The sequence below is a fragment of the Eurytemora carolleeae genome, unplaced genomic scaffold (genome assembly GCF_000591075.1).
Source record: "Eurytemora carolleeae unplaced genomic scaffold, Eaff_2.0 scaffold275, whole genome shotgun sequence".
NCBI classification, from domain to species: domain Eukaryota; kingdom Metazoa; phylum Arthropoda; class Copepoda; order Calanoida; family Temoridae; genus Eurytemora; species Eurytemora carolleeae.
In genome coordinates this window covers 165,124-177,936 of record NW_019396230.1, presented here as the reverse complement: position 1 = coordinate 177,936, position 12,813 = coordinate 165,124, and the positions used below count along the sequence as shown (strand labels likewise).

General features: G+C 31.5%; 1 protein-coding gene across 2 annotated transcripts; it reads left to right on the top strand.

Annotated features, from left to right (window-relative positions):
- Positions 1 to 282: 282 nt before the first annotated feature.
- Positions 283 to 7,469, top strand: LOC111698792 (calmodulin). Of its 2 annotated transcripts, XM_023469231.1 has the most exons (8): positions 283 to 376; positions 2,470 to 2,528; positions 3,044 to 3,081; positions 3,996 to 4,033; positions 4,133 to 4,203; positions 5,266 to 5,326; positions 5,719 to 5,794; positions 6,911 to 7,469. In XM_023469231.1, the coding sequence occupies exons 1-8, from the start codon at positions 318 to 320 to the stop codon at positions 6,977 to 6,979; spliced, it is 471 nt and encodes a 156-aa protein (XP_023324999.1). In that variant the 5' UTR covers positions 283 to 317; the 3' UTR covers positions 6,980 to 7,469. The 2 variants fall into 2 exon arrangements, with proteins under 2 accessions (XP_023324999.1, XP_023325000.1); XM_023469232.1 differs by lacking the exon at positions 6,911 to 7,469 and having other exon boundaries at positions 5,679 to 5,757.
- The last annotated feature ends 5,344 nt before the right edge of the window (positions 7,470 to 12,813 follow it).

The window sequence follows — 12,813 nt, the reverse complement described above, 5'->3', positions numbered from 1 at the left end:
AATTCTTATTCCCTTTTTAAACTTTATTGTACATTTATATATAGGAACTTAACACGCGCCACCAATTCTAACTTTTTAATCACATTGTCAAGACTACACGATTGAAAAGTTTAAGGTTATATACCATCAAGCTGCAAAGATAAATGGATTAAAAATTAGAGTTTGTATCATATGTATTATGTAGTGTACAGTTCTGTTATTTTACTTCTAAATGTTATTTATCCTGTCCGTTCCCTCACACCCACACAAATACTATAGGAAAAGAATTATTAAAAAATTTAACTTGATATATTATTATTATTTCTAGAATTCTAAGAATGACTTTAGATCGCAAACTCTCAAACACAACTCAAGCAGATCTTCTGAGTGCTTTCAGGAACAATTACAACTTGTTTCATTATTTATTCTAATATTTACATTTTACATTTTTAACTCAATATAAAAAACATGTTTAAGTTTGAAAAGTCAGACGATTTGCACGTATTTTAAGAGGGAAAAGCCAAGAAAAAAGTAGATAAACCACAGCTAAATCATGATTAAATCGCTAATACTTTTATATCAATACGATATTTCTGTAAATAGTAATCAGTAAAAAGCCCCAAAAATATCCTGACAATGCACATAGATTCATCCTACTTTAGAACTGTAAAGCATTTTTCTCCGCTTTAGTTTTAAAGGAACAATTGACAAAATATCTTCGATATATTAGGTTGCAAAGAAATACGGAATAGAAAATGAGAGTGCAGGGTGGCAAAAATTAAATTACTTTATGACACTTTGTTTGTAAATGGTAATCAACAAAGACAATTAAAACTTTTTTTTCCATTTGTTTTAAAATTTTCCATTTTCCAAGAACTATTAAATAGGTTTTGATAAAAGTTTTCCCGTTAAGATCCATAAACTTTCTTTTTAGAAAGTTTAAAAGTTTTAAACTTGTAAATGTATGAATATAGGGCTGCAGGGTATATAAGTGAACTCAATTTAAAACCTTTATTTGACTTTAGCCTAAAGTTTGATTGAACTTCCGAGTTTAAATACATTCCTTCTTTCTAAATAATGTTCGAAATATTGTTGATTAATTTGAAAAGTACGATATTTTTATATTTTTAAATGCTATTCAAGTTGTTTGACACCCTGTAATCAAGTTAGATTATTAAACTGTATTCAAGATGTATGTTTGACACCCTGTAATCAAGATAATTAAAGTCTATTCAAGTTGTTTGACACCCTGTAATCGAGTAAGATTATTAAACTGTATTCAAGATGTATGTTTGACACCCTGTAATCAAGTAAGATTATTAAACTGTATTCAAGATGTATGTTTGACACCCTGTAATCGAGTAAGATTATTAAAGTCTATTCAAGTTGTTTGACACCCTGTAATCGAGTAAGATTATTAAACTGTATTTAAGATGTATGTTTGACACCCTGTAATCGAGTAAGATTATTAAATTCTGTTCAAGTTGTTTGACACCCTGTAATCGAGTAAGATTATTAAACTGTATTCAAGATGTCTGTTTGACACCCTGTAATCTAGTAAGATTATTAAACTGTATTCAAGATGTATGTTTGACACCCTGTAATCAAGATTATTAAAGTCTATTCAGAAGAAGAACGCGGGATTATCCTTATACTCGTGTGATCAGTTTTTAGGAGTTATAAAAAGTTGCTGGATATAAAGAAATATATATTGGAATACTTCTAACCTAGTTTCGATAGAGTCCGTCCTCTGACCTCTATATTGGTGACCCCGACGAAGAACATTCAGTGATTTTTTTCCAGTACTCCGAACTTTATTTCTAACTTCGTGAAGATGACGGATGTACCGGCTGCCACACCCACCTCGCAGTTCGTCGCAAAGTTAGCTGTCAAACTTCCAGATTTTTGGACGGATGACCCTGATCTTTGGTTTTTGCACGCTGAGTCCGCCTTCAGGAACTCCCAGGTTACTCAGTCGCAGACCAAATTNGAAGATACTCCAGAGTTGCCTCCTCGACGTGGTCGTCCCCCTCGTGCAGTTAGACAAGCTCCTCCAGCTCCTCGACCTCGTGGACGACCTCGAAAACCTGTTGATTCCGCTTCCTCCATGTCTCCGCCAAGAAGAAGGAAATCAGTCATTTTTAACCTGTCTCCAGTTATAATTTGGTAAACCCTCCGGCCTCTACGCTGGGGGGGGGGTAGTGTGGAAGAAGATGTTTTGCGGCCTCCAAAACAGAGTTCCACAACAGAAGAGGAACGCGGGATTATCCTTATACTCGTGTGATCAGTTTTTAGGAGTTATAAAAAGTTGCTGGATATAAAGAAATATATATTGGAATACTTCTAACCTAGTTTCGATAGAGTCCGTCCTCTGACCTCTATAACACCCTGTAATCGAGTAAGATTATTAAACTGTATTCAAGATGTATGTTTGACACCCTGTAATCAAGAAAGATTAAATTAAACTATTTTCAAGTTGTTTGATTAAAGATTATTTGACGGGGACAAGGACAACAGAGTTAATGCTGGGGAGGTGCTAGCTCTCATAGGTAAACATGTTTTTTTCGTGCTCTAGATGCACTTTTTGCTTGCTGAACACGGCTAATACTTATATAGACTGATACATTTTGCGCATTCATTGGTTTTAGTGGTCATAAACATTATAATATCAACAAATAAAAGAATATTAACGTTAATTTAATAAAAAACCCTATTTCCGATTTTTCACAAATACATCATTGCAAGTGAGATAGTATATATTTTATTAATATCGAACGCGGAGTTATCCAAGAACGGAAATTGCGTAGTGATTAATTGATTGCGAAGGGAACGTCGTCTTTGTATACACATTTAATTAACAGCTAATAGGCCGTTTAGTTTATCATGAAATCACCCAAATAAGTGAACGGTCCCTTTAAGATTGTTAGAATGGTTTTTTCGTGCTTAAGATTGTAAAACTGTTAATGCCTAGTATGATACTCTATTTACATTAGTTAGAGAGGGGTCATAAACATATAGTTTAAACAAATAAAAGAATATATAAAAAATTTGACAATTTGTTTAGAGTCCTTTGGAGGACAGAAGGATTGCCCACAAGTTCAGGTCTCTTATTTATGCTTAATATTTACCTTATTTTTTTTTCAAATAACATTTTTATTTGATAAAACTGTGAAATAGGAAGACGACATTATACAGGGTGTCCCACGAAACATAAATAGTTTAAAATGTCTTCCATAATTCAATAAGATGTTTGATACTAAAGAGACTAATAACATTTTTTATATGACAGTTGTATTATAGTAAAATTGATTTCACATAAGTTAAACATTTTTTAAAGAAATAAACTGCAAAAAGTCTTTAGTATCTTATACAGTATGTGAAAGAAGCCATTCAAGACTATTCACCAACTGTCATGTTTCGTGGGATACACTGTAGTTGTCTTTGTTTTAGTTTTTATAAAGATTTTAAAATATTAATCTAAATATCTAAAAATTATTTAAGTATGTTACCCTTTCAAGTGACTGTTGGCGTTATTTTTAAATGACCGTCCATTAGTAGAATGGCATGTCTGATTCACAACATTAACCTTTAAACCTTTGATTGAGCAAGGATACCAGACTGATCGATACAGACTTAATTTATAGAAACTAGAATATTCGGGATTTTCGAGGTATGCATGTAACGTCAGAGCTTGTTCTGTTGTACATACACCCTACCGTACTTACACTTCCGTTACTTCGCCTCGATGATTAGTTAAGGGGGGTCACTTGAAGTTACACTCAGAGTCCGTTTTAGTAGATGTACTCTTTACTAAATAGTACTCTCTGCAGTTTATTTGATTTGTTGTCAATTTCATTTGATATCTAATATTTGGTATTTAACCCATGAGTGGGACTAATATATAATTTGATCAGTTCCTCTCAGTTAAATGTCAAATCTGTGATTATATCGGTGTCAAACTTAGGTGGGATCATCCTACTTTAATCTTTAATTAAACTTAAACAATAATTTGGTAGAATCTAGTGAGAGCCTGTGAGCAGAACAAGGATGGAAGGAATTCTAGAAATTCACATAAAAAGCATTTAAAAGTTTGATTTCACAGAATGAATGAAATTTAGTTTTAGAAAGTTAAAATAATTTCTAGAATCTTTAGTCTTGATTTGGAAGAGTTTCTTCAGCAATGGAGAATATTTTGTAGATCCAATATGGCGGATGAGGAACCAGGTTAAATATCTAATTAAATCCAATATGGCGGATGAGGAACCAGGTTAAATATCTAATTAAACCCAATATGGCGGATATGGAACCAGGTTAAATATCTGAAAATTCAATATGGCGGATGAGGAAACAGGTAAATAACTGTAAATCCAATATGGCAGATGAGGAACCAGGTAAATATCTGTAAATTCAATATGGCTGATGAGAAACCAGGTTAAATATCCGTAAATCCAATATGGTTGATGAGGAACCAGGTAAACATCTTTAAATCCAATATTGCGGATGGGGAACAAGGTTAAATATTTGTAAATGCAAGATAGCGGATGAGGAACAAGGTAAATAACTGTAAATCTGGAATATGGCGGATGAGTAACCAGGCAAATATCTTTAAATCCAATATGGCGGATGAGGATCAAGGTTAAATATCTTTAAATCCAATATGCTTGATGAGGAATCAGGTTGAATATCTGTAAATCCAATATGGCGGATGAGGAACAAGGTTAAATATCTGTAAATTCAATATGGCGGATGAGGTACCAGGTTAAATATTTGATTCTACCATAATCTAATAATATCCTTCTATAATATTGTAAACTGTAATTCAGTATGTTTTTTAAAAAAAGTTTTTTTATGTCCAATTCTTTAAAATCACACATCTACACAGTTTGTTTTTAATCTTTGTGAAGAAACAATCTCAATGAATAATAATTGTCTTAAAACATTTTTTAAAAGTGAATATTTGCAAATTATCTTTTTTCCATCTCATAATCTGAATTCGTTTCCCTTATGTCCATTTGACAGCCCAAATTTTTATTTTGAATAATCTTTTTTGTTTGTTTATCTTCTTGTGATTTTTTACATTTTTTAATTTTTTTTATCGATTTTGATGGTTATTATATCGTTAGAACTGACGAGGGCCAACCCAGACCGAAATATATTTTCAATAAATGTGGAAATAACATCTACTTTTTTACTCTACAGAGGTTTGGTCCATCACCATCACCGAATTTTAAATATTCTTTCTCAAAAGCAAAATAAATAGTTAAATGATTTTTTATTTTATTTTAGAAGAAGAGATTCTCGAAGCATTTCGAGGCTACGACCTTGATCAAGACGGGTTTATCACCAGGTCACAAATAAAATAAAAAAAACAGTAATTTTAAAAAAAGTTAAAAGTAGAGAAATTATTGAAAGGGGCTGTGCAGTTATTTCCAAAAAAGTACACCGTAATTTTGGAATAAGGAACACAACTAAAGTTCGCGTACTGTCCCATTAAAATCCAGAAAGTTTTACTTTTTGGTAAAATTATAATGATTACTTGAAAATCAGACATTTTACTCAAATATCATGTTTGATTTTAAAGTCAGCTATAGACGTTTCTTTTCTAAAAACCTCTTATTGGTATTTTCAAATAATTACACAATCTCTTTAAAGTCGTCTTCATAGCCCTGAAAGTTGTTGTTTTGAGGATTATATATCAGGGATGAGATGGTTGAAGTATTGAAGAGGATTATATATCAGGGATGAGATGGTTGAAGTATTGAAGAGGATGGGAACAATTAGAAACTCAGAGCTTGAAGCAGAGAAATGTATTCAGGTAAATGTCCATACTTAGCACTGAAAACTCAGGTTCATTTGAAGTAACGGACTGTCTTAAACAGAGATAAGGCAAAGTGTACACTGTGCACTGTACAGTATAGCGTACAGACAATAGACGGCAGAACTGGGCAGTACACTGTACAGTATAGCGTACAGACAATAGACGGCAGAACTGGGGAGATTACTTTGTCAAGGAAATATAATCTTTTATGGGAATTGTAACCGAAAACTCACCACTAATTCTAATATAGATTTTAAACTATATTTCGACTAATGATTTCTTGAATAATATGTTTATTAGTCAGGACTTATCTAGCCAACCAGGGCTATTTTAAATGATAAGCTCTACATAAAAAATTACAAAATATTTGAATCAAAGAAAATGAGGATTGGAGGAGAGGGAAAACGGAAAAACGAATGGCGAACCGTTGATTTTTCTAAGTACTTTGCATATCACAGAAAAGTGGAGAAGATTGGAAGAGTAATCACAAACACAGCTCTGCAAAATTAATTACTTAAAGGCAGAGTTCTATTTTAAGCAAAATATTTTTTTTTATATTTTTCTTTAAAAGATTGCTTCTTGTAATTTTTAAAATCTGTTAAGAGATTTTATTTCTTTTGTGTCAATATGTCCACTTTGTTCCATTATAGCCGAGGAAACGTGACTTATGGAAAATTAGCGATATATTTATTCACAACTTTTTCTATCTTATAAGATTTTGTCCTGTTTGATTAATGTTGCAACCTGATGTTGTTTTACATTTAATATTTAAAACTTTGTACTCTGAGTTCAGGCCAAAAAGTTTAAGTTTTACATATCAAAGGTTTACAATATCAAGTTGCAAAAATATCGGGGTAAAAAAATTTGAATTTCTTTGAAGTGTTTCTAGCTCGTTTATAAATAACCAAAGTTAAAGAGTCTGTTGATCTAATTTCAAGTGATCCTTCTTTAAAAAAAGAAAATAAACGATTGACAAAGTTACCATTTCAAATAAAAACAACAATAACTTTGTCAATGTTACTTAGATAAAGATTTAAAGGGGACCGTTGTTAATCACATACGGCACTCACTTGAAATTATGTCTGCAGTCCCTTTCAGTCAAATTTCATTTAGGAAATGGATCTGGATAAAGATGGAAAAGTCAGTTTTGTAGAATTTTTGATAAAATGGAGAGTTTCGTAAAATTGTATAATTATTAAAGCTAAAGTGCCCGGCGTTGCCCAGTTTAATCATTGTTACTACCGTCATTTACCCGCGATTGGTCTTAAATTACGATTTTATCTATACAAGTCGACCCACTAAATTAAGAATATCAAAACCAAGCTTAGAACATTTCCGTGGTTCTCTCGAGTTCCCCAATCAAAGAATGAGACATAATTGAGTAAAAAATGTTTAATTTTCTTAAAGAAATCCTTTGACTATAGCTTATATCATTTAGCATGGAAGCCTAGTATTATTCCTGACATTAGTTTTGCCATGAAATAAAATCCTGAGATTAACAAGAAAATGTTCAGAATTTAATAATAAAAACATATTTAACCTTAACCTGAGTCAAAGTACAATTTGTGAAGAAAAAAGTGCAGTGTAAATTATTAAAATATATAGATATAATAACAAATTACAAAACTACATGTTTCTATATATTCAGTCAATAAAGCATAGAAATTTTAAACATATCACAATCTAATTTATTCATCTTTTTAAAGATAAGTATTTGTTAAAAATATGTAAAGTTCCGAAAATGTTTTAGAATTTCCAAAATAAAAATTAGATTCCATGTACTTGTCTTTCAAAAGACAAATATTATTTTATAAGGAATTCGATTTTTATCTCTATACACAAGAGATTATGTACGTTGTTGTCTCGACATGTTTGAAATAGCGAGGACAGTTCGAACTTTCGAGAACTCTAATCGAACTCGGCTAACTACAAATTTGCGAGGAAATCTATACTTTTAGGATTATTTTAAAGGTGTTGCTCATGTCATAGCGAACTTTTGTTTTACCATTTTGAGGAAAAAAACTCTACTGCATTGATAATGATAATATAAATAAAAAATAGACTTTTAGAAGTGATTGAACTAGAGGCCAAATGATATAATGTTCAATTGAACTAACATCGCAAAATGGGGTTTTAGTCCGTTTAAACTTTAGTACAAATGAACACAATAAAAATTAACTATTTTCAAATGAACTAATTAAAAAACATTACATGGGCATCATCATTTTAAAGATCTGTGGCCGAGCGCCGGCCTCCTAACCTTGCCTATCCGCAACGCAACTTCCCCTAGTTAGGGATGGTCACGTTCCAACTTTTTAAAAATCGTTCCGTTCTGTTCTAGAACGAGGGCCTTCAGCTAGATCGTTCGTTCTTTTTCCAATCGTTCCATCCACGTTCCGTTCCGTTCTTTTAGTTCTTAGTCGAGAACGGTTCCATCCCGAGTGTTAAACAATTATTTAGGTAATTTTTCTTAAGTGCACTCATCAGACACTCCCTCTTAATACTGCAGTGGTGTAGCTAGTAAGCTTCAAGGGGTGAAAAATAGAGATGTAAATTTTACTTTAAAAATATCTATATTTTCATAGAATTTGTTAAATAAATTATGATATCAAATCTTTATTTACACTGAAGACTGTATTGATTAAAGCTTTTTAAGGAAATTTTTTAAGTTATGGGCAAAAGTGAGATTTTAAAAATATTTTTTATTTGATGTAATTATACTTAAATGGAATACATGCGTAATTTCAAGTGACCCTCTATTTATAGAGTGGCATCATGGCATGTCCGATGTACCTTTGAAACCTTTATTTGTTTATTTCAACATTCTTTTCAAACAATTTCCGCTCGTTCCACGTTCGTTCTATTAATTATCGTTCCAATATTTTTAAGAACGCGTTCTATGTGTTTATTATTTTTTTTCGGAACGATGGGATCGTTCTCGTGAAAGAACGATAGGTTCGAAGGGACAAAGCTTAGCCCTACCCGTAGCCACAGCGCCTGGCCCCCTAACCTGTCCTAGCCGCAGCGCTCGGTCCAGAAATGGTCGTAACCTGCCCTAGCCTTCAAATATTGATATTATGGAATATAATTTTTTGGACTATATTTCAAATGATATGACACCCACCAAACAACATGTTTAGATTAGAATTTATTCCTGTTAATAAAGCCATATCCCTTTTCGCAAACCCAGCCTTTCCTTGATAAGGAATTTTTATGTTTTCTTAATCTTGAAACGATTGGATGCTAGTTTGATAGATAGATAGTTAGATATTAGTTAGTTAGATAGATAGTTGGCTAAAAAGCAGTGAGGGCTTGGCTCAGGCAGATAATAGACCTAAATTATACCTGCGCAATTTGCGTCATTTAGTGTACGCACTCTACGTAGGTCCGGAAAAGCGTAAGAATGCTGTTGTCAGATAAGAATAAAAAACACTTCAATTTGATATTTAGTAATATTTCTTAGTTAAAAATTTTATTTTTTAAAAGTTTTCAAGTAAGATGCAAATCTCACAAGAAACCTTTATTAATAAAAGTGTGTTTCATTTCAGTTTTTCTAACTAGATCTGACGCAGCTTATGCGTTTTAAAGTGAAATAAAAGTACAGAGATAGTTTAACAGTTTTAATGATTATTTCTGTTGTTTTCTTAAAAAAGTGTATTGTAATGTATAACCTTTATTGGGAACAACTTTCTTCTAAAGAATGTGAGCAAACTTTTAATATTAATACTTTTCATATCTCTCTTACAGGATTTCTTTGAGTTTAGAAAAATGCCTTTTTTATTATATTCACCTCTTTTTAACACTAACTCTTCATTATTTTGACAGTTTTGACTCTATATGATGCCTTTTTCTGCAATTTATAAAATTCTAATTTGTTGTCGCATCTTTCATTTAAGAATCGGGGGCAGTCTAAGAAAAAACCCGAAACTTAAGACTAAAATGTTTTAAACCTGTGTTATGTATGATAGTGAGAAGAAGATATATTAAGAACCATCAGAAAGATATTTTGTAGTCCAAAATGCATTTGTCCCACTACCTCCGTGTACTTCTAACTGGTTTTAACTAGTTTTGAATTTAAAGTACGGAGACTGAAACTAAAATATTGAGAATTATACATTGAGCCTATTAATTTTTTGTTAGCAAAGACTGCAGCTTTATACAGGATATAAAGTTATAAAACTGGGAGTCGATTAAACTAATAAGATATCATCGTGTCGATTATACTAATAAGATATCATCGTGTCGATTATGCTAATAAGATATCATCATGTCGATTATACTAATAAGATATCATCATGTCGATTATACTAATAAGATATCATCGTGTCGACTAAACTAATAATATATCATCGTGTCGATTATACTAATAAGATATCATCGTGTCGATTAAACTAATAAGATATCATCATGTCTATTATACTTTTTTTAAAAGAGATTTTTTTGTCCCCAGGACATGATCGGGTTGTTACGATCAAATCTCGNCATCATGTCGATTATACTAATAAGATATCATCGTGTCGATTATACTAATAAGATATCATCGTGTAGATTATACTAATAACTTCATCAGTGGGATAAAATATATGAGAATTGAGAATGCCATATTGTGCTTGTTTTTTACTGTTGAAATCCACAAGTCTCGTCATCAAACCTAGATCTTCCAAGAATTTCTACTTCTCAAGTTCTTGATGTTGTTTACTGGAAATAACAATTCTTATCTTTCGTTGTATAATATTTTTGTTTCCGCGTTCAAACAAACATACAATAAAAAAAATGAGTTGAATTTTCTAAAATATTGTTTTTGTTTATCTGTCTACATATCCATCTATATATCTATTTATCTGTCTAATTCTCAATATTTCAATACATCTATAGCTCTATCTACATTTTTCATTTTTTATTTTTTTAATATATAAGTTTTTATCTAACAACCTTGTTAAAATCATTTGTTCCCTCTATCCATCAATATATCTATCCTATCTGTCTTTCTATTTATCTAATCATTTATCTATTTATCTATCTATTATCTTTTTCCCTCTCACTCTATATATATAAAGATATATATAAATCTATATCTATTAAACCGCCTTGTTTAAAGCAGCAGTGCATGTTTTATCTAAAGGTCCAGTTCCCAGCAGGATTCTAAAGTGCAAACATATTCTGTGAACTCTGTCTGGGTTATATATATTATCAGGCAGTTAAAGGCCTGCCTGCCTGCTTACATACTTCTAACAAACGATTGATTATCATACTAAACAAACAAAAACAAGAACATGCATATGTAATATGTATACGTGATTTGTTTTGAGAACTCCATTTTTTGTGTTCAAACTGTAAATTCTGTTTACCATATCTGTTCCATTTACCATATCTGTTCCATTTACCACATCCGCTCCATTTACCGTATCTTTTCCATTTACCATATCTGTTCCATTTACCGTATCTGTTTCATTTACCATATTTGTTCTCATTCCTTATGCAGTTTTATCTATACCAATGCAGATCCATTTTCACCAAATCAGTTCCATTTTCACCATTGCAATTCCTTTTACCTTTGCAGTTCGATTGAAGTTCCATGTACCATATCTGTTCCATTTACCATATCTGTTCCATTTACCGTATCTGTTCCATTTACCATGTCTGTTCCATTTCATTTTGCAATTCTGTATATTATTCAGTTCCATCTATACCAATGCAGTTCCATTTTCACCATTGCAATCCCATTTACCTTTGCAGTTCGATTGAAGTTCCATTTACCGTATCTGTTCCATTTATCATGTCTGTTCCAATTCATTTTGCAGTTCGATATATCATTGCAGTTCCATCTTTATAATGCAGTTCCATTTTCACCATTGCAATTATTTTTACCTTTGCAGTTCGACTGAAGTTCCATTTACCATATCTGTTCCATTTACCATATCTGTTCCTTTTATCATATCTGTTCCATTTACCATATCTGTTACTTTTATCATATCTGTTCCATTTACCATATCTGTTACTTTTATCATATCTGTTACATTTACCGTATCTGTTACTTTTATCATATCTGTTCCATTTACCATATCTGTTACTTTTATCATATCTGTTCCATTTACCATATCTGTTACTTTTATCATATCTGTTCCATTTAACATATCTGTTACTTTTATCATATCTGTTACATTTACCGTATCTGTTACTTTTATCATATCTGTTCCATTTACCGTATCTGTTCCATTTACCGTATCTGTTACTTTTATCATATCTGTTCCATTTACCATATCTGTTACTTTTATCATATCTGTTACATTTACCGTATCTGTTACTTTTATCATATCTGTTACATTTACCGTATCTGTTCCATTTACCGTATCTGTTCCTTTTATCATATCTGTTCCATTTACCATATCTATTCCCCTTATCATGTCTGTTTCATTTACATTATCTGTTCCATTTACCGTATCTGTTCCTTTTACCATTTATCATTGTTCCATTAATAATTGCAATTTTATTTGTGTTAATGCAGTTCCATCAAAACCAATGTAATTCCTTTTACCTTTGCAATTTCCATTTATGATTGAAGTTCCATTTACCATATCGGTACCATTTACTATTTCAAATTCAATGGTAATTGCAGTTCCTTTTACAATTGCAGTTCCCTTCACCATTGCATTACCATTTATCATTACAGATCCGAAATTGTTATTGCTGTTCTAATAACCATTGAATTGTGGTTCTATTTGATTTTGTTGTTCTACATATTTACCATTGCAGTTTTGTTTACCATTGCAGTTTCTTTTACCATTGCAGTTTCTTTTATCATTGCAGATTCTTTTACAATTTCAGTTTCTTTTAGCATTGCAGTTTCTTTTATCATTGCAGATTCTTTTACAATGGCAGTTTCTTTTAGCATTGCAGTTTCTTTTATCATTGCAGATACTTTTACAATTGCAGTTACTTTTAGCATTGCAGTTTCTTTTATCATTGCAGTTTCTTTTACCATTGCGGTTTCTTTTACTATTGCAGTTTCTTTTACC

Bases quoted from the DNA above. Each gene is read 5' to 3' on its own strand.
- LOC111698792 (XM_023469231.1), top strand. From the start codon at position 318: ATGACTTTAGATCGCAAACTCTCAAACACAACTCAAGCAGATCTTCTG. The intron at 4,204-5,265 runs GTTAAATATCTA...ATTTTATTTTAG, and splicing joins TATGGCGGATGAGGAACCAG to AAGAAGAGATTCTCGAAGCA. The intron at 5,327-5,718 runs GTCACAAATAAA...ATTATATATCAG, and splicing joins CAAGACGGGTTTATCACCAG to GGATGAGATGGTTGAAGTAT.